Source organism: Macaca nemestrina, chromosome 17, assembly GCF_043159975.1.
Source record: "Macaca nemestrina isolate mMacNem1 chromosome 17, mMacNem.hap1, whole genome shotgun sequence".
Classification (NCBI taxonomy): domain Eukaryota; kingdom Metazoa; phylum Chordata; class Mammalia; order Primates; family Cercopithecidae; genus Macaca; species Macaca nemestrina.
Window position 1 is genome coordinate 78325665 of NC_092141.1, and position 22288 is coordinate 78347952.

General features: G+C 41.4%; 1 protein-coding gene across 1 annotated transcript in view; it reads left to right on the forward strand.

The window, feature by feature from the left end:
* Positions 1-2133: 2133 nt before the first annotated feature.
* LOC105469063 (mitogen-activated protein kinase kinase 6) overlaps positions 2134-22288 on the forward strand; it is a 142580-nt gene continuing 122425 nt past the window's right edge. The window contains exon 1 of the mRNA XM_011719639.3: positions 2134-2440. Coding sequence (XP_011717941.1) covers positions 2425-2440 — 16 coding nt within the window. The 5' untranslated portion in view covers positions 2134-2424. The remainder of the gene's footprint in view (positions 2441-22288) is intronic.

Genomic DNA, 22288 nt, shown 5'->3' on the forward strand with positions numbered 1-22288 from the left:
TTCACACATTATGTCTACTGGTTAAATGAGACTTAGGAAACCATGCTGGTTTGAGGGGGTGCTGACCTTGTATGTATATAAGACAGGAGGGAAGGGACAACATGAGTTAGCCTAGAAGGACAGTAAAAGAGTTACAAAGTCCTTGCACCGGTGTTCATGGATCAGAAATGCCTTCCTCTTAGGGGCAGAAGCTAATACGGAGATTAGATTGCCTTGACTAATTCTCAAGAATGTCAATAAAGGGGACCAACTTAAGTAAATTAATGTTAGTCTCACAACCTGTTGCATATTTAAGAGTTGATTTGCTGGTTTGCAGCTGAAATAAGACTGCTTCCTTCCCTCTAATGCATCCCTTATGCAGATGGTCCTGGCTTCCAGCATTCTAAATACAATTCCAATAGTTTTCATTAGCAGTCATCAAATCTAGCTGCATCTTCTTTCAAAGTGCCTCTTTTTGCCTTTCACTACTGACCTGACCTATCTCTAGCCTCTCCCAGTTCCAACCCACCTTGATTGCTAAGGGCAAATTTACTTTCTTAAAACAATGCTTGGATTAAGTTACACCCCTTTGCAAGACCCTTTCAACTCCCCGAAAGTACCTGCAGAATAAAGTCTAAACCTCTAGCCCACCTTTTAAGGCCCTGGGGAGTCCTCACCTGTAAAATCCCCCCGCCCTCACCACTCCTGCACACAAGGCATTGAGGTCTCCTTGGCATCCTCTGAGTGAGGCTGTCCTTATTTCTGCCACGGTGCTTTGTCCACACCTCCTTGAATTCCTCAGTTCCTCCCTCTCTGTCTTAAAAGAACATTTCTGAGTCTGTCTGCTCCATGAAGTAGAAGTCTGAGCTCATTTTTGCCCATGCCCTGCTCGCTCCTCTCCATTCCTTGCAGTGAATTGTTCTAAGCATCTCTGGCTTCCTTGAGAAAGAGGTGACGCTGTTCTCCATCAGGGTGCTGTCTACCTACTATGTGTGAGCGGTACATAATGAATGAACACCCCAGGACCCTAGAAAGGTGCCTGGCACATGTCGGACACGCAACAAATATCTGTTAATTTTAGTGAATAAATTCAAGACATTCGACTTTATTCACTTTCCACCCACTTTCCCCCTAGGCCAGGGACTCTCCTCCCAGGTGAGATAAAATCATCTAGATACCTTAATTTTGATAAAGTTAGCTTTGACGTATAAAAAGCAGAACTTCCTCTGTAACCCTGTGAGAAATGAGAAGCCTCCAATCTTCTTCCCCACCCCCACCCCCTACTGAGTTTCGGGTTCCTTGGAAATAACTGACCTGGATCGTTTCTCACAAAACAAAATTTTGCATCTTCTCTACAGAGGAAAGGTAACCTTACCTCCAGCCAGCCAAATCATCCATACATTTTCAGACTAGAAAAAATGTTTTTAAAAATGGAGGTGTGGCCAGGCCCAGTGGCTCACGCCTGTAATCCCAGCACTTTGGGAAGCCGAGGCGGGCGGATCACAAGGACAGGAGTTCGAGACCAACCTGGCCAAGTGTTGACACCCCGTCTCTACTAAAAATACAAAAACATTAGCCGGGCGTGGTGGCGCATGCCTGTAATCCCAGCTACTCGGGAGGCTAAGGTAGGAGAATTGCTTGAACCCGGGAGGCGGAGGTTGCAGTGAGCAGAGATCGCGCCACTGCACTCCAGCCTGGGCGATAGAGCGAGACTCCGTCTCAAAAAGAAAAAAAAAAAAAAAAAAAAAACACCTAAACAAACAAACAAAAAATGGAGGTGTGAGTGTAAAACGTCTACAGGCAAGAACAGCACAACAGGTGCTGAGCTGCAAAGTCAACACACAAAACTCCCAAACAGACCTTCCAGACAAGCCAAAAGCTCTTTAGCTAACCTAATATTCTTTAGCTGTTGTTTCAGAGGCTTTCGAGAATAAAACTGCCGCTCCTTCTTGGCCTTGCCGGTTTTCACCCATCACTGTACTGAGTGTGTCTGACTTGTTTATCTGGACGCAATCTTTGTCGCACCCAGTTATCTCGCTCAGCGACCGAGGCGACCACGTTTCCTTAAATCAGAGCCCGGTGGACTCCGCTGGGAACTACATTACCCAGCGGCCTTCGCGCCCTTCGCAGGAAGGACGTCTGCGCACTAAGATACTCAGTTCCAAGTTTGGAGCTTTTAGCTGCCAGCCCTGGCCCATCATGTAGCTGCAGCACAGCCTTCCCTAACGTTGCAACTGGGGGAAAAATCACTTTCCAGTCTGTTTTGCAAGGTGTGCATTTCCATCTTGATTCCCTGAAAGTCCATCTGCTGCATCGGTCAAGAGAAACTCCACTTGCATGAAGATTGCACGCCTGCAGCTTGCATCTTTGTTGCAAAACTAGCTACAGAAGAGAAGCAAGGCAAAGTCTTTTGTGCTCCCCTCCCCCATCAAAGGAAAGGGGAAAATGTCTCAGTCGAAAGGTAAGAGGCTATTTGCATTAGTTGCAAAAATGCAAAGGGTTGTGCATGCATTTATGAATGCATGGATGCAATTTTCGCCTGGCGATTGCATTTTTAAGTTTGAGGTTTTCCACAGCTCAGTTGCATTTCCTGTTTAGTATGTGTCTTTTTTTGCAGACACAGAGAGTTCCTGTAAGGCAGGGCTTGCAGTTCAGCTGTGCATTGACGTTATTTGCATTCTTCTGCTAGGATTACTGAGCTCTTTTTGCCTTTTGCACAGTCAGGAGAGACAGAGCAGGTTGGTAGCGTCTAAATGTGCAAGGCTTTATATAATTGTAAAATTCTTTACTATGCACCCATATTATAAGTAATTTTGTATGCAACAGGAATAGAAACTTTTAAAAACTCTATAGGTGAAGATGAAAGGTAAAACTTGAGTTAAACTACTAGGAAATTAATGTAATCTTATATTCTTTGGGGAATAGACCATTGCGGTGCCAGTATTTAGCTAAATTTCCCATTGATATCGCCTTGAACATCAGAGAACTTTTGATTTTTAAAGGAAGTAAAGGTGAAGGGTGAATAACAGCATATCACGAAAAAGCAGACAAGTCTTGCTCTTCTGAGATTTTGCACTTTACACCAATTGCTTATTGGCTCCCAAAATTTAGAAGCAGCAGTGAAGACCTAAATGTTTTATGTCTGCCCATTTGGGAGATGCTTTGCATCTTGGGGAAAAATATTGGAGGTAAAACTGTACTTTTAAGCATGACAGCAGTGTGAAGGGACTGCACTGTTTCATTGACAACCATAATGAAATATTTTAAGTGTGTAACTTCGTGTGTTTAGTCGGCTATAATAGGTCAGAAGTTCACGTTATGGTTGTTTTCTTTATGTTCTTTTATTTTATTTTCTTAATTTTTGTTTTTAAACACAGTTGTATTTTGCAGGCTTAATGTCACCCTGGGAAGGGGATTTAAAAAAATTCCTGATATGACATCAAGGAGCAGACTGGGTGCTGTCAGGTACCCCTGGGACCCCAAGTCACTTGTTTCAGAACAATTGTTTCTTTACCATAGAGAAAGCATATGCCATATGAGAAAGTATGGAATGATGAAGAGAGGTGTTAGATACTATTGAATTAGGCTACCCGGGACACTATTTGAGTAAGACATGGTGAAATTAAAGGGTCTAATAAGCTTTTTGCCACTTTTTTGGGAGGGTATGTGGGGAGTTGTTGTACCGCTTTTTAATTCTACCTGATGAGAGTCCTATATCTCAGCAGCCCAAGAAGGAAGTAATAATGTTAAGCATTCCAAGTAGCGCTCTACTTTTCTTTGAGTATTAGGGGAGAATGGAAATCTGAAAAGTTAAGAGTGCTGAAGAACCTAGGAATTGACATATCAGGTGGAGATGTTCCTTAAATAGGGAAAACCTAAAATCTCTTTATGGAGTAGAGAAATCATAGTTCAGAAGAGGCAGTCCATGCTTTGCTGTGTTAAAGAGATGGCATTTAGTTACTTTGTATTTGGTAAACATTCGCTCATTCATTCAATTCAGTTTAATATATGTGTAACATATTGCAATATGCATGTATATACATACGTATGTGTGTATATATATGCATGTGTATGCATGTATTGTGTGTGTATGTGTGCACATGATTTGGGGACACACAAAAATATTTAAAATGAAGTTTCTCCTTCAGGTTGGTGAAAACAAAAATGTAAGGAAATCATTATAATACAAGATAACAGGACAGGTATTGAAGAGAAATGGTGCTATTGGAGTTTAAAAATGGAAGTGATTTATCTATTTGGGGGAGAGTCAGGAAGGTTTATGAAGAAGGTGGTGTTTACTGTGATCTTATCTTTGGACTTTAGGATCTAAACTAAATCAGGCTCCTTTTTGCATATTTTTGGACTCACTATGAACATAGCTCCCTCTTAGTAGAGCCCGTTTTTGATTTGAGAAGCCAAAGGAGGTATTAGCACTGCACTCTTCCCTGTGGATGTGTTTCCAATGGATCAGGTACTGGTGGTCCTTCAAATCAATTCCCATTTACCCAGATGAGTTTTCTTAATTGGATTCTGCTTGGAAAGTACATCTGGAATGAACATGGGGTTCTTGTCCAAAAGGAAAATTATTGGTAGAAAGAAGTGGGTGATCATTTTAGAAATGGCAAATGAGCCAGCCGCCTTGGCCTGGACTTTAAATGTGAAATTGGCCTTATTCAGCTACACTATTCTCAAATGGCCAAAATACTTTCTGCAGTACCAAACTTCTTTTTAATATTCTAACCAAAGAAATGGGAGGAAAAGTGAAAGGTGGATACAATCTCATAGTGTTGAAGAATTTAACAACATGTTCAATTCAAGGACCTTTACGAACTTTCTAGATGACTATAATTCGGTTTAACAGACCTCTAATTTAAGGCACAGCAGAGGCAAAGGAATTACAGACTCCCTGGAAGCTGGAAGGACTGGGTTACTGCTCTACAGCCTTACCAACAGTGAGATTCCGAGAAAGAATTTCTGAAAAAGAAATTTTGTTTTCCACAGTTGTAACTTTAGGTGGTATGCTTTTCAGCTTGTTTATATTAGCTGTCTGGGGTTGAGTTGACATTTTTCAAATATTAAAGCAGTAGAATGCCTTTTGAGGAAATCTGAAATGTAAGTTAACAGGAAGGGCACCCAGAAAGTGCAGGAATTCCTGCACACTACAGGAAGACAAGCTACAGGAAAAATGTGTCATCTACACTACCCGGGAGAGAAAAACTATTGTTATCAGCCATAATGATCTTCGGAGGGAGGGAGAGAAAGAGGGAGTTAGGGAGATCTGGCATCCCCCAGTTCACCTGAAAATATACAAAAAGTTTGACCCAGTTAAAATACACTTTTCTCACTTCTCCTCCTATTCACCTTTAAAAAATACTAGTTGATTTTTGTTGTAGAGAGCAATAAGTAAATCATGTAAGAAATGCCTATGAGGCACAATTCAGAAGCATATAGCAGAGTGGTAGGAAAGGTCTGAACTCTACTGCGGTTCTTTGCGTCTGTAATTCATTCCACCCTGGGAAATGGAATGTGTAAATTTCTTGTTCTCTATAAATTCCTTTGTTAGGTTGTACCAGACGGACTTGTCATGCTTAGCCTGTAATCTGAGCCAGTATGTTTTATAACCCCGTACATCTCAGGACACAAAATCAGAATAGGTACCTTGGGTTTCCTGAGCTTGCTTTGTATTAGTATTGCGTTCAGTTTTTTAGAGCATGTGGCATGTTAACTGTAGGGGGCTTCAGGGGTCTCTGGGTGGTAAATTTAATGTTGGAGAAAAGAGTTGAGATTCTCTTGTCTTTGTTTTTCACGGATTAGTGTTACTTTAATGACTCTCCAGTATTTTAAAATCTGAAAGATCTACAAGGAATATTTTTAAAACTTAAAAGAAATTTCATAAATAACCCTTGTTCATTATAGAAGCATTTCATAGAAAAGGAAACATAAGAATGACTAGTTACTGCATCCCTACATTTGGCATTTATTCTTTTGGACTTTTTTTTTCTATCTATGTGTATGAGGCATCCAGAATATGTGTAAAACTAAGTCTATTTTGTTACCTCTTGTTTCACTTACCAATATATGGCAAAATATTCCCAAGTTTATATATTTCTACATTCATAGTATCCTTTTCCATTGTATTTATTTAAATAGAATCACAATGTTTATTAACTTTCACTATTATGAATATTTCCGTGATGGTCATACCAGTTCATACATTATCATGCATACTATGCCCTTAGATTAAATTCCAGGGAGCAAAACCACAGGCTATGAATGTCCAGTTCTTCTTCGCTCTCCATTCTCTTTTCTTCCTTCTGAAAATAGCTTTTTATTATTGCAAAAAAAAAAAGAAGACATATGCCAATCAAAAAATTCAAACCAAAGATAAATTCACAATAAGAATATAAAACTCACTCAAAGTCATACCACCCAGAGCTAATTACTGTTAGTTTTTTGGGTACTATCTCCACATTTGTATGCACATGTTATTTTACACACTATATATTGTATTTTGTAACTTGCTTTTTTATACTCTACCATATATCTTGGATATCCTTCTGTAGTAGTACACATAAGGTTACCTACTTTTTAATGACTGCATATTTTAATTTGTAAGAATGTAGCCGTTTACTTAATGTCACATTGAGTTTTCAAATAGTTTCCATTTTTTTGCACCGCTATACACAGTACTGTAAAGAATACCTGGAACATACATCTTTATACATTTGTCCAATTATTTCTTTAGGATGATTCCTAGAAGTGGAAGTCCTGGGTCAAAGGGCATGTATAGATATATTGCTAAATTGCCCTCCATAGAGGTAGCACTAAATCTCATTTCTACCAATAATATATATATATTTTTTTCTTTTTTTTTTGAGACGGAGCCTCGCTCTGTCACCCGGGCTGGAGTGCAGTGGCCGGATCTCAGCTCACTGCAAGCTCCGCCTCCGGGTTCACGCCATTCTCCTGCCTCAGCCTCCCGAGTAGCTGGGACGACAGGCGCCCACCACCTCGCCCGGCTATATTTTTGTATCTTTTAGTAGAGACGGGGTTTCACCGTGTTAGCCAGGATGGTCTCGATCTCCTGACCTCGTGATCCGCCCGTCTCGGCCTCCCAAAGTGCTGGGATTACAGGCTTGAGCCACCGCGCCCGGCCCTCTACCAATAATATTTAGATGTGCCCATTCTCTCCTTTCAAGCATTATGGTAAATATTGCCAAATAAATTGCTTTTCAGGAAGATGGTACCTTTCTTCATCCTGGTTATAACAATTTAAAAAAGTCTTTGGCAGTTTGATGAAAGCTATTAATATTCTACTCTAATGTCATTAGTGATAAGGCAGTTGCATTTCTCACTTTTTTTTGACATTTATGTTTCGTGTGCCCAAATTTCTTTTTCTCTCATGAAATATATCCTTAAAATTTTAATTTGGGTGGCCAGGCATGGTGGCTTACGCCTGTAACCCCACTTTGGAAGGCCCAGGCAAGTGGATCACCTGAGGTCAGGAGTTCGAGACCAGCCTGGCCAACATGGTGAAACCCTGTCTCCACTAAAAATACAAAAATTAGCCAGGCGTGGTGGTGCATGCCTATAATCCGAGCTTCTTGGGAGGCTGAGGCAGGAGAATCACTTGAGCCTGGGAGGCAGAGGTTGCAGTGAGCAGAGATCGTGCCACTGCACTCCAGCCTGGGCAATGGAGCCAGACTTCATCTCAAGAAAAAAATAATAATAATAATAATTAATTTGGGGATCAAATTATTTTCAAAGTTAGCCAGAAAATAGCAATATTATAGAGGTTAGGTAATCATGGATTGAAAGTTGGATTCTGTGTATCTGAACAATTTAATTCCTTGATGAGCTCTAATTTTAATTTTAACCTAATGTCTTAAGCGACTATCACATAGTTTATAAACTCATTTTGTTTACGTAGTCTGTAGCTATCCAGACCTATATGAAAATAATAAGAAAAATGTAGTGATCTGATTAAATTCCAGTCTGAGAAATAGCTTACTTTTGGGCATTCCTGCATTTTCAGTTCTCTTTTCAGGCAAAATTAGTTTTTCTTTAGTTTTATAAATAATTCTTACATAGCACCTGGTTGTGTTATACGCGTTGTTGCAGAGAAATTCAATCTGATTTTTCTTTTAGCTTCGTGTGCAATGCCTGATCACAAAAGGTGGTTGACTTAAATTTCTTAGATTTGTTAAAAGAATTCAGTCCAGAATCTTTTAAGATTCTTGTTAAGAATCAATTTTAATGACCTCACAAGTAATATAAGTCAATCAGACTTAACATATCCTTAACATAGCCTTCGTTAATGTGCCTATTTATGCATCCTGATATTAAGTGATAGAATTTAGAGCCATGAACGTTTTATAGTCCAATCACCTCATTTTACAAATAAGCTAACTGAGGCCTTGGAAGTGAGTGACTTTCCTGAAGACAGTAGAGGTAGAGTCACAGGTAAAAGTCAGATCTACAGATTCTCTGTCCGTAAGTTCTTTTAACTAAACCACACACGGACACTAGTAATCCACATTTATAAAATATTTTTTTTTCTTCAGAATCTTTAGTATATTTCGCATTTTTAGCTTTGCTTGTTTTTGTGGGGAGCAGGCTGGCAAGGGGGAGCCGATTGTATACTCAGCAGGGGTTATTTTTCTGTGTCCAAGAAATGGTGACATGTGAATCATGATGGTGGGGTTTCTTACCAGTTCTCTGCCAAAGGATATTTTGCAAATGCTCTCATTTTGATTCCCAGTGCCTACATTGTACAGCTGCAAGTTTTAACCACTGTAATGGTTGTTTGCCTTTTATGGACTGTCTTGTCTGAAAGCTCTTGCTGGGTAACTAAACCTCTTCTTATATATCTTTATATCTCTGACTCTTATAGCATTGTGCTTATCAATAATAGGTGCTCAAAAAATGTCTGACAATGAAAGTATTTTTCATCAGTAAGGATAAGCTCTCATTTGCTCCTAAGTTTTATGAAATATTTGGGTAATTAAATTATAATGCAATTTTCTTTTTTTTTTTGAGACGGAGTCTTGCTCTGTCACCCAGGCTGGAGTGCAGTGGCCGGATCTCAGCTCACTGCAAGCTCCGCCTCCCGGGTTTACGCCGTTCTCCTGCCTCAGCCTCCCGAGTAGCTGGGACTACAGGCGCCTGCCACCTCGCCCGGCTAGTTTTTTTGTATTTTTTAGTAGAGACGGGGTTTCACCGTGTTAGCCGGGATCGTCTCTTGATCTCCTGGCCTCGTGATCCGCCCGTCTCGGCCTCCCAAAGTGCTGGGATTACAGGCTTGAGCCACCGCACCCGGCCAATAATGCAATTTTCTTCTTGTGCTTCTTCTTTGTTCACACTGATATTCCCATTATGTATTTGCTTAATTATTTGGAAGTTGCAAGAACAGCATGAAAAGCAACTTATAATGGCTGGTGAAGTGTCATTTCTCCTACCTAAGCCTTCTGAACAGATTTAAAAGTTGCACGATTCTCTGCTAACTTTCTTTTTAAAAAATATGAGGAACTAAGATGAATTGTCCAAAGAATCCCATCCAATAGAATTGAAGTGAATTTCTCCATCCTGTGCTGGTTTTAGGAGCTGATTTTTAAGTCTATGAGGCCTCCGAAGGATTGTCAGAGACAATGGTTTTTGTTTGTTTGTTTGTTTGTTTGTTTTTTGAGACAGAGTCTCACTCTGTTGCCCAGGCTGGAGTGCAGTGGTGCGATCTCGGCTCACTGCAAACTCTGCCTCCCAGGTTCACGCCATTCTCCTGCCTCAGCCTCCCGAGTAGCTGGGCCTGCAGGCGCCCCCCACCACGCCCGGCTAATTTTTTTTTGTATTTTTGCTAGAGACGGGGTTCCACTGTGTTAACCAAGATGGTCTCGATCTCCTGACCTCGTGATCCGCCCACCTCGGCCTCCCAAAGTGCTGGGATTACAGGCGTGAGCCACGGTGCCTGGCCCAGAGACAGTGTTTTTAACAGCTGGCTGCCCCGTAACAAAACAGGGAACTCCGCGAGGATCACCTCCAAGTGAAATGATTCTTCACTTCCTCCTTGACCACCTCCACTGCCTCTGCCCAGCCCCTTCCTCCCTGGCTTGTTCCCCACTCTGTCTCCTTTGATGGTCGTCCTGAGTTGGCCCACGCGGTTCAGTGTGTAGTCCCTAATCTCCTTTCTGAGTTGAGGAGGATATTCAGATTATACAATGAAGTCTATCAGAAATCATCGTAATTTTTTGTTTTTGTTTTTGAGATGGAGTTTCACTCTGTTGCCCAGATTGGAGTGCAGTGGTGCAACCTCAGCTCACTGCAACTTCTGACTCCCAGTTTTAAGCAATTCTCCTGCCTCAGCCTCCAGAGTAGCTGGGATTACAGGCGCCCACACTACACCTGGCTAATTTTTGTATTTTTAGTAGAGATAGAGATTCATCATGTTGGCCAGGCTGGTCCTGAACTCCTGACTTCAGGTGATCCACCTGCCTCGGCCTCCCGAAGTGCTGGGATTACAGGCATGAGCCACCACGCCCGGCCAAATCATCGTCATTTAGTCAACTCGACTCTGAGTTGAAGCATTAAATAAGCATTTGCAGCATCCCTGTCATCTGTTTTAGTTTCTGGTCTGTACGTCCCTCCTTAAGTCAGATCCTTGAGATCAGTCTTCTTCAGACAGACCATTAGCCCCAGATGGAGCTGCTGATCACGACCCCTCCCTGTACCACTCCCAAGGCTGTTGTCATCATCACTTACCCTAAGCCAGTTACTTTTCAGGTAGTATGATTTAGGATGTCCCATAAACACTACGGAGAAAGGTGATGTTATTATCCTTAATTTACGAGTGAAGAAACCTATTTGCCTGTGGCTGGATAGCCAGTCAGTGGCAGAGGCAGGATGGATGTCTGACTGGAGGGCCCCTGCAGCAAACTGCAGCTCCTGGGCCAAATCTAGCTTCAGCTGTTTTTTTTTTTTTTTTTTTTTTCTTTTTAGATGGAGTTTTGCTTTTGTTGCCCAACTGGGAGTGCAATGGCGTGATCCTGGCTCACTACAATCGCCACCTCCCGGGTTCAAGTGATCCTCCTGCCTCAGCCTCCCAAGTAGCTGAGATTACAGGTGTGCACCACCACGCCTAGCTAATGTTTTGTATTTTTAGTAGAGACGGGATTTCACCATGTTGGGCAGGATGATCTCGATCTCTTGACCTCGTGATCCACCCGCCTCAGCCTCCCAAAGTGCTGGGGTTACAGGCGTGAGCCACCGCGCCCAGCCAAGCCTCAGCTGTTTTTAAGTACAGCCCGTGAGTGAAGATGGTTTTCCCATTTTTAAATGATTGAAAAAAAAATCAAAATCGATGTTTCATGGCACATGAAAATGATACAAAATTCAAATTCAGCATCCACAAACAAAGTTATATTGGAACACAGCCATGGTCATTCATTTGTATGTTTTCCATGGCTGCTCTTTGGTCTACAGCTGTTGTTGAGTAGTTGCACCAGAGCCCCTCTGTCCCACAAAGCCAAAAATGTTTACTATCTGGTCCCTTGCAGAAAATGTTTGTTGACCCTGCCCTTTATGACTTCATTCAATCAATACTGGGGTCTCTTCATGACAGAGCTCCCAGAAAACATTCCTCCCTGACTTTAATTGGAAGTTGTTAACCTGGATAACTACTGGTCTGCTGCTCAGCCAGAGACCTCTTGGGCCCAGCCCACAGGAAATGTCTGAGTGGTGTCTCTCCTAGTTATAAGAATTGTAGGTCATTGCTCATTTCCTCTAAACTAAGTTACCCGTCTCCTTTTGCCCGTCCTGGGGTCTTTTGCCCTTAGTTGTGTTCTTCCTGTTTGCTTTATATTTCTTTTCTTTTTTTCTTCCCTTCGGTGAGATGCTGTTTATTCATTCTTCCCTCAGACTCTTCATTCTCTCCCTATTGATCCCACATTTCTTTAGAAAGTATTAGGTTGGTGCAAAAGTAATATTGTTTTTTTGCCATCACTTTTCATGGCAAAAACCACAATTACTTTTGCACTGACCTAAGAGACCAAAAATAACGCTCCTGCTACTACCATTGCCTGGCTTGTTGGTTATCGTCAGGACCCAGCTCAGAGGTTCCATCATGTCTTTTGTGTAAATGTGAAAGCCTCCCTACATGGTACTAGAGAGATTTCCAGTTATCATCTCCTGCAAAGTTTAGAGCTGTTTTCTTACATTAACCCCCTAGCCCTGGGTGGGCAATTTTCTTTTGAAGATGAATATTCTTTGTGCTCAGAGTCACTTAAATCGTGGATGATAGAGGGTCTGAAAATGAAGGGAGGTGAAAGCTACATGTAGACAGAGGAGAGCTTTGGTAGAATGAGCCCGGATTTGTTCACCACATCCAGAATGATGTAAATTTAAGTCACGTACAAAAAAGTGCTAATTTCTGCCATCCCAGATGGTATCACTGCTGTGATTCTTTCTATGCTCCAGATACTGTGCTTAGTGATGAATGTGAATTATATCATTTACTCTCACTATGGATCAGTGAGGTGATATCCCATTTTGTAGACCAGCAAACTGAGGTCAGAGAGGTTAAGAACTTGCCTCAGTTACCAAACGGAGAGTGGCAGAGCAGAAGCTTTAGTCAAGGTCTGTCTGACCTCAGCACCTGAGCTCCTGGCTACCCCGCTTGAGATGTCACTCCAAAATGAAGGTATGAAACCCATTACACAAAAGACATGGTTGGAGAAAGAAAAACGAATGTATTCTGTAGGAATTTGGATAGATTTGGGCATACCAGGGCCAAGTATGGTAATTAAGAAGGGCTGACCTGTGTCTAGCTATTTATAGGTTCTTTTTGACATGTCCCTTTATATGTCTTTTGATCACAGAGTACAGAGTCTGACTCATTTTGACTCTTATGGTTGAGTTCCAAGTAGAAACTGCCCATTGGTTGAAGGAGGCTGATTACAATTGGCCCACTGATAGTTACTGGTCTGGATATACAGGAATGTTATGTTAAAATGTAGGTAACAAATATTGCTTCCATTTGCTGTTCTATAGGTTGTATCACACAGAAACTAAGCCGACTCAAACCTTGTGTGTTTCCTTACACATCTAAGTTAAATCAATATTAAAACAGTAACTAGAACGTGGTCAATGTGGCAGCATACCTAAGTGTGGGGATTCTGCAGCCCCTTTTTGGCTTAGTGACTTCTTTTCTTCCTGGTTGTTTCTGTGTAAATGTAACAAGTGCAATTTCCTTGAAATGATGAATGAACCCACATCTCCAGTGTTTTCCTCTTGTCCTGGACAGAGTGGAGGAAACTGGAATTGCCTGTTTTTGTGGCAGAGGAGGTAGATGGGGATGGAAATGAATTTCCTTTTAAACCCATGAATTCTTTTTTTTTTTTTTTTTTTTTTTGAGATGATGTCTTGCTCCGTCACCCAGGCTGGAGTACAGTGGTGTGATCGCAGCTCACTGCAACCTCTGCTTTCCGGGTTCAAGAGATTTTCCTGCCTCAGCCTCCCAAGTAGCTGGGATTACAGGTGCCCACCACCACGCCCAGCTACTTTTTGTATTTTTAGTAGAGACGGGGCTTCACTGTGTTAGCTAGGGTCATCTCGAACTCCTGACCTCATGATTCGCCTGCCTCAGCCTCCCAAAGTGCTGGGATTACAAGCATGAGCCGCCGCACCCGGCCTAAACCAATGAATTCTTTCTCAGCTTTCTCTAGCCAAAGCAGAACAGCTATACCTATGCCTCAGTTGTTTTTCAAGATCCCATGCCGAAGCTGTGGAAATAGATGGTCTGGTTGTTGAGTGACAAGTTATTTGTTCCCTTCCTTTATTCTCCCTCCTCTAATTTCAAATGGGATGAGAGGAGTTAGCCGTAAGTGTAGGGCTAGAATCTGAAGGATCAGTGGGAACAGAATAGTTAAGAGTATGGAAATTATTTTGACGTAAATGCAGAGATAACCTTTTTGTGATATTTGTAAACCTTGTGAGGCAGTCTTCACAGTTTATTTACCTCTTCCTGTACCCTAAACACCTTTGCCATTTAAAAAAAAATACCAAAAACTCTGGACATACCTACAAAGAGAACTTGGATGAGGAGTTTGTTTAGATCAATTCAACAAAGTTTTTTTGTTTGTTTGTTTTGATTTTTTTCATTTAGGGTCTTCTATGTGGCCGAGTCTGGCCTCAACTCTTGAGCTCAAACATCCTCTTGTGTAGCTGGGATTACAGGCAGTGCCACTGTTCCTGGCTCAACCAATACATTTTTTTGGTCTATTGTTATGTTTAAGATATCATGCTGGGTGGAAATAGAAATACATTTGACTTTACTCTTCCACTGATTAGCCATGTAGCCTTGGAAAATCTACTTAACCTCTAGCTTCAGTTTCCTCACCTTCTAAATAAAAAGACTGACACTCATTCACGAGGTCTTTATGAAGATTAAGCAAGGTCATATATGCAATATGCTTTGGCCAGTGCTTGGCATTCATTTATTCAACAAATATTTATTGAGTACACTTTATGTTTGAGGTACTTTGCTATAGTACTCTCTCTATAAACATATATTTGCTTCACTCTTCCTTTCCTTCCAGCCCTTAAAGAGCTTATTGTCTAGGAGGAGGTAAGAAAAGCACAAAAATGTGTAGAATCTAAACTGGAATCCTAGATTAGCTTAAAAGAGGTACTATTGAGTTGGAAAGTCCTGTGAATAAGAGAGAGATCAGGAAAATGTTGACAGGTGTGGAAGTATCAATGTGATTTTTAGAATCAGTGAGGAAATTAGATCCAACATAGGTACAGGAAGGACTCTTGACTTCTAGTATCCAGTGGCGCAATAGAACAATAAAATAGAGCAATTCTTTAGAAGGATTTAAAAGAAAGAAAGAAAGAAAGAAAATGCCCCAGCAAAATATCTGAAGCTCAAGAGACCTTACTTGTGTTTTCTAAGAACTTCCTTTTTCTTACCAAGATTAATACTGTAGCTATTGCTTGTGATTGCAATAGGTGAATAAATGGAATATATCGTATCTCATACTTTTAGGTGTTTTTTGGATTGTGGAAACTCCAGGAAATCTAGAGGTTAATAGTTAAACAAGTATATCATATCAACCAGGTTTATAGACACACTGTAATTATATAAGCAAGCTGTTGGTTCAATAATCAACGTCTAGCTAGGTCAGGGAATATTTTCCAGAGCTTGGCCGCAGCTGTAATTTTCATTTTTTATAACCTGCTAACTTGCCAACCTGCCTTTTCCATTTCTTTTTGCTTTTTTCGAATCATCTGAAATCAGTGTAAGAGAAGGAAACCTGTACAGTGTACTTTTGAATTCTCATTCTATTTACCTCAAATAAAATAGTGTTCTGGAAAGTTCTTTGTATTACCAAATTGACTTTGTCAAGCATGATATTGGATATTAGCAAGAGAGTTCATAATTTATTTTCTATTTTTAATTTCAGAAAAATACAGTTCCAAGAGATAAAAAGATAAACATATAAAAATAAAAAGAAAGATAAAAATATAGGATAAAAGATAAATATATTTAATACAATTAATAGATTAAGTAAATTTTTTCTTTTATTTTGGTTTCAAAAACAGAGTGACATATAGCTCTGGGGCTCACAGCGGGCTGTTTCTCTGTGAACCTAGCACTTAATCACCTTCTTTCCCTCAATAACTCCATTCTTTTTTTTTTTTTTTTTTTGAGACGGAGTCTCGCTCTGTTGCCCAGGCTGGAGTGCAGTAGCCGGATCTCAGCTCACTGCAAGCTCCGCCTCCCGGGTTTACGCCATTCTCCTGCCTCAGCCTCCCGAGTAGCTGGGACTACAGGCGCCCGTCACCTCGCCTGGCTAGTTTTTTGTATCTTTTAGTAGAGACGGGGTTTCACCGGGTTAGCCAGGATGGTCTCGATCTCCTGACCTTGTGATCCGCCCGTCTCGGCTTCCCAAAGTGCTGGGATTACAGGCTTGAGCCACCACGCCTGGCCTCAATAACTCCATTCAAACAGAGTCAGTACAGTGTGAAGGAGGTGAACTGAGTCACCCCTAGTCAGATTCATGCAAGCCACAGGGCAGTTTTGGCCTCACTTTGGTGTGCGGTTAAAGACAACATATGACCCAGCCAGGTAGAAGACCTGCCAGCCATATCATCTCATTCAAGTGGCCTGCAAAGTCTTCTTGCTAGGGACTTTGTTCCTGAATGAGCCGCTATTTTTGTACGGAAAGTAGAGGGAAAAAATGCAGATTTAATTCTGAAATTGGTTTAAGAATGGGATTGAGAAATTTTGATATGTTCAGTCTAGAATAATTGTTTTCCATCCCGAGTTTCATTCTTTCTTTTCGATGTAACCCTATCTAAGGACAGGATAGCTAGTCAGCGTTGAGCAAGACATGGGACATGGAGGACTAGCTGTTTCTTGGTTGCATTTAACAAGCATAATGGAACAACCAAATAAATTATCTGTACCTCACTCTGTGCTAGATTGATACAAAAATGAATAGAATCCTCTAACTACCCTCAAGAAGCTCATATTCTAGTGGGATGTATATGTTTGCTAGAGTTACTGTAACAAAGTACCACCAATTGGGTGGCTTAAACCATGGAAATTAATTGTCTTGCAGTTCTGGAGGCCAGAGGTCCAAGATCAAGATGGCAGCAGGGTTGGTTCCTTCTGAAGGCCATGAGGAAAAATGTTTTGTGCTTCTTCCCTGGCTTCTGGTGTTTGCTGGCAATCTCTGCATTTTTTCCCTTGTATACTCATAGCCCAGACTTTGCCTTCATGCTCACATGGCATTCTGCCTGTCTGTGTCTGTATCCAAATTTCCCCTTTTTTTTTTTTTTTTTTTTTTTTTTTTTTTTTTTTTTTGAGACGGAGTCTCGCTCTGTCGCCCAGGCTGGAGTGCAGTGGCCGGATCTCAGCTCACTGCAAGCTCCGCCTCCCAGGTTCACACCATTCTCCTGCCTCAGCCTCACGAGTAGCTGGGACTACAGGCGCCTGCCACCTCTCCCGGCTAGTTTTTTGTATTTTTTTAGTAGAGAGGGGGTTTCACCGTGTTAGCCAGGATGGTCTCGATCTCCTGACCTCGTGATCCGCCAGTCTCGGCCTCCCAAAGTGCTAGGATTACAGGCTTGAGCCACCGCGCCCGGCCGCAAATTTCCCCTTTTTATAAGGAAGCCGGTCATATTAAAGTCAGGGCCCACCCTACTCCAGTATGACATCATCTGTCATCAAGTAAGGTCCCATTCAGAGATGCTGAGGGTTAGGACTTCAGTATATTAATATTAGGAGGACATAGTTCAACCTGTAACATGGCAGGCAAACATGGTCAGTAAACTAATGATACTCTGTGTGAAATGCATGTAAGTTCTCTGGTATAAGATACGGGTAGGATACCGAAGAAGGCGGGTGCATAACTCAGCCTGGGAAGATCAGGAGTCTGTTGGTAGAGGAAGGACCTTAAGTTGATATAGCAGAACTTGCAGTGTGGTTCTCAGGAGAATAAGGAAGTAAAACAAGAGACTTCCCATCTGGTCCTTGAACGGACAGACTACCTGCCCTTTCTTCTGTTTTTTTTTTCATTGTTGATGACAGACTGGATGGTTCTAAACTGGGGTGTGTTAAATCAGAGAACACACACACACACACACACACACACACCCCCCACATGTTGTTGTATTGATTTCCAAAACTGAATTTGTGTTTAGTGGTAATGAGACCTACACAACACTCTCTGGTTATCACAGGCAGCTTTGATGTATAGCTACAGGGACCGGACTTGGTGGCTGGGAGAAAGGGGTATCCTTCCCATTGTAACAAATGGTCCTAGTCCTATTGGGACAAAGCTTCAGAGGGAGAGAGTGGGCTGGGCTGGTGGCTCATGCCTGTAAACCCCAGTCAGGCTGGAGGCTGAGACAGAAGGATCACTTGAAGCTAGGAGTTTTGAGACCAGCCTGGGCAACATAGTGAGACTTTATCTCTACAAAAAGTGGAAAAAAAAAAAAAAAAGAAAAATTAGCTGGCATGGTGGTGCTTGCCTGTGGTCCTAGATGCTTGGGAGGCTAAGGTGGGAGGATCACTTGAGCCCAAGAGTTCAAGTTTGTAGTGATCATTCCACTGTACTCCAGCCTGGGCAACAGGGTAAGACCTTGCCTCTAAAAGGAGAGAGAGAGAGAGAGAGAGAGAGAGAGAGAGAGAGAGAGCTAGATAGAGGGAGAGAGAGTAAGAACCAAGTCATGGCAAAGCTTATTTTTAGATACGGCCTGTAAGTCTTAAAAAAAAAAGTATTCATGTGTTACAAAGCTCTTGCAATATTGATTATTAACAAAGGTCTTTTCAACTATGTGTATATTTCCTAGAGCTAATATGCAGCTTTATTTTCTTTATGTGATCTGGATACCTTTAGTATAAAATTGTGAGTAAAATATCAGGAGCTGTTTCAGTAAGAAAGGACACTAAGGAAAGAAATTGTTAGGCGTGTTGTGTGAGGTGGTTGGGGGTCAGGTCAGTGGAAAGGAACTTTTCCAGCTGAGAACTGATGTCCATCATCCATCCGATTATCCTGCTGGGGTGTCGATGGCAGCAGGCTTCAAGTGTGGGAGCCAGGTGGGCAACCCAGAGAAAGTCACAGGAAGGTGAGGCTGGGGCCTGGGCATCCCTTGGAGCTGGGTGGAGGGATAGTCATGGGACGGGTGATCCAAATAACAAAAGAACAGGTGAGCAGCAGAGCCTCAGCAGAAAGTCAAGAATTAGATGAGTCAACGTGGAAGGGGAAGAAAGACATAGTAAAATAGGCTGGGCACAGTGGCTCATGCCTGTAATCCCAGCACTTTGGGAGGCTGAGGTGGGTGGATCACTTGAGGTCAGGAGTTCGAGACCAGCCTGGCCACCATGGTGAAACCCCATCTCTACTAAAAATATATTAAAAAAGAAAATTAGCCAGGCATGGTGGTACATGCCTGTAATCTCAGCTACTCAGGAGGCTGAGGCATGAGAATTGCTTGAACCTGGGACGTGGAGGTTGCAGTGAGCCAAGATCGTGCCACTTCACTACTCCAGCCTGGGCGATAGAGTGAAACTCTGTCAAAAAAAAAAAAAAAAAGAAAGAAAGAAAGGAAGAAAAAAGAAAGGAAGAATAAAATAGAGAAGCCAATTGGAAACCACGAATCAGAGAGTGAAAAGATTCAAGAAACGAAGCTGCAGAATCCAGGCAATCATGTAAGTTTTTATTCCATATTAGTTCTGCTGTAAGAAATGAGTATACGCCTCTGTTTCTTTCAGCTTCAGCAGCAATTTTTGTTCATCCGGCTGTTATGTGAAGATGCACTCATAAGAAGCCTGAATAGGGTGTAGAAGGACACACAGAAAAAGAGCAACAGAAACTAGTTTGGGGCTTGTTTCAAACAAGCCCAGACTTATCTTCCATGCTGAGTACCTGTACACAGCTCTCTAAGTGGGACCAATGGAGTCAGAGGAAAACAGGAAGCCGTGAATCAGCTGGACTGTCAAGCCACTTTGTTTAAGACAGAAAGCAGCTACTGGTTTCTCTCTCAGGTTAGAGGGAGCACGCAATCTAACGTGAGCAAGGAACCCTGAGCTCTAGACTTCTCCATTCACGGCAAAGCTGGATAGAAGAAATGTGAGTGCTTGAGGAAGGGTTATTCTGCTATTGTGTTCTAAAAATGTATCAGGGCGATGTAGAGCCACTCACTCAGTCTTTGGGAAAGCATTTGGCCCGTATCAAGAACCTAGACAATTTTCATACCCTTTGATCCAGCATTTTTATTTATGAGAATCTAGTCTATAAAAGTGATTATTGAGTGCCAACTGTGTGCAAGGCTTTGTGATAAGCACTTTACTAATTAGGTCTAATCCTTCTCAAAACCTGGGCAGTAGGCAATATTTATCTCCTTTTTACAAAGGAGGAAGTTGCAACTTTGGTGAATAACTTGTCTCAGATTATGTGGTTAATGGGTGCAGAGCTGGGATTTGAATCTATTTTATTTAAATACTAAAGTTCATGCTTCTTTCTGTACCACTGCTGTGTCCAAACAGTGAAAAACAGAAACACCCTTATTGTATAATATACAATTATATTATATACAATTATATTATATACAATATAGTATACAATTATACTATATTGTATATTATACATATAATTATATCTTATATATAACAATTATAATAGTAAGGGGATAGCTTAAGTTATCACTCACTTGATGTAATAGGTTGTGAGGAGAGGGCAGTACCATTAATGGAAAGATGCCTGTGACCCAGGAAGGATGGATATAAATATATCTGGAGTGTGATCACAAATAAGTGCATGTGTTTGTGTATTTATGTGTGTTTTGTTTTACCTTAAGTAAGAGTCTGCGTTAAGGAGAATTTCATGGAATCCAGTTGCAGGAGGTACAGCTGGGCCTGGTAGGAGCTAAGTAATGCATTCTCTGATTCCCTCCCTCTTTCTTTATCCAGTCTATCCCCTCCTTTTTCAGGGCCCCTCATTCAGCTTTTCTCTGAGGGTCTTATCTGCTTTCTGCCTTGCTTGTGGACCAGGCTTTTTGCTCACTCATCAATCAACATGCACGTAGTTTAAAAGACTCACCTTCCTGTGACTTTCTTGCATCTATATGATGCGTAGTTGTTTCAGTTGTTTCTTGCATCTATATGATGCGTAGTTGTTTCAGTTGTTTCTTGCATCTGTATGATGCGTAGTTGTTTCAGTTGTTTCTTGCATCTGTATGATGCGTAGTTGTTTCAGTTGTTTCTTGCATCTATATGATGCGTAGTTGTTTCAGTTGTTTCTTGCATCTATATGATGCGTAGTTGTTTCAGTTGTTTCTTGCATCTATGTGATGCGTAGTTGTTTCAGTTGTTTCTTGCATCTGTATGATGTGTAGTTGTTTCAGTACCCACCATATTTTGGCTGCTTACACTTTCTGGTCTGAGATTACATTCTCTATCTTTCATTAAAAAAGAGAAAAATGGGATAATGTGATGAGGAGTGACTGCCGGATTGGCTGGATCTGAGTCAGGTGTTCACCCCTGTGCATGTGAGGTGTTACCCCATGGCTCACTACCCACTTGGAGGTGCTGTAGATCCAGGTTATCTGGGTAGGGGTCACAGAAGGAACAGTCAAATGGCTGATATCATACACAGACTGAAAGGAAATGCATTAAGCAAATGAAAGGAACGGATATGGCTGGTTAGACTGATATTTAAATGAAACTTTGTAGTATTGTGACCTGTGGTTTTTTACATCATTCTTTTAATACAAACTCTGTATAAGGTTATATACTATCAATCATTAAGAGCTTGGTTTTTACTCCAGAAATACCCTTTAACCCAGCAATCCTATTACTGGGTATATACCCAAAGGAATATAAATCACTCTAATATGAAGATACATACACACATAAGTTTATTGCAGCACTATTCACAATAACAAAGACTTGGAACCAGCCCAAATGCCCATCAATGATAGACTGGATAAAGAAAATGTGGCACATATACACCATGGAATAACTATGCAGCCATAAAAAGGAATGAGATCATGTCCTTTGCAGGGACGTGAATGAAGCTGGAAACCATCATCCTCAGCAAACTAACACAGGAACAGAAAACCAAATACCACATGTTCTCACTTATAAGTGGGAGTTGAACAATGAGAACGCATGGACACAGGGAGAGGTAAAACACACATTGGGGCCTGTCAGAAGGGGTGGAGGAGGGAGAGCATCAGGACAAATAGCTAATGCATGTGGGGCTTAATACCTAGGTGATGGGTTGATGGGTGCAGCAAACCACCATCGGACCCATTTACCTATGTAACAAACCTGCACGTTCTGCACATGTATCTTGGAACCTAAAATTTAAAAAAAATATAAAAAAGATCTTGATTATTACAGATGCATCTCCTTGGATTTGCTTATATTCTTTGTGAGGGGAAGAGACTCAGACCACATACACTATGATTCGTTCTGTTGCTGATTACCTTTATGAAGAGACCACTGGAGCAGTAAAAAGGGCTACAATACCCTCTGGTGAACAAACTGAGGCAAAATGCCCTTGAACCAAGAGAACCAGAAAAGGCACGCTGATGCTCTCTAATGGTTAAGTGACAAGTACAAGCTTAATTGTCCAATGATGTGACAGTTGCCCAATTATATGTGGTACAAAGAGTCAGGGCAAGAGATACCAGGCACAATCTAAAGACAAGACTTCAGAATCATGGAATATTACACGTAGCAGGGACTTTGGAAATCAGCTAGGCCAACCACCTCATTTTATAGATGCAGCAATTATGACCAAGAGAG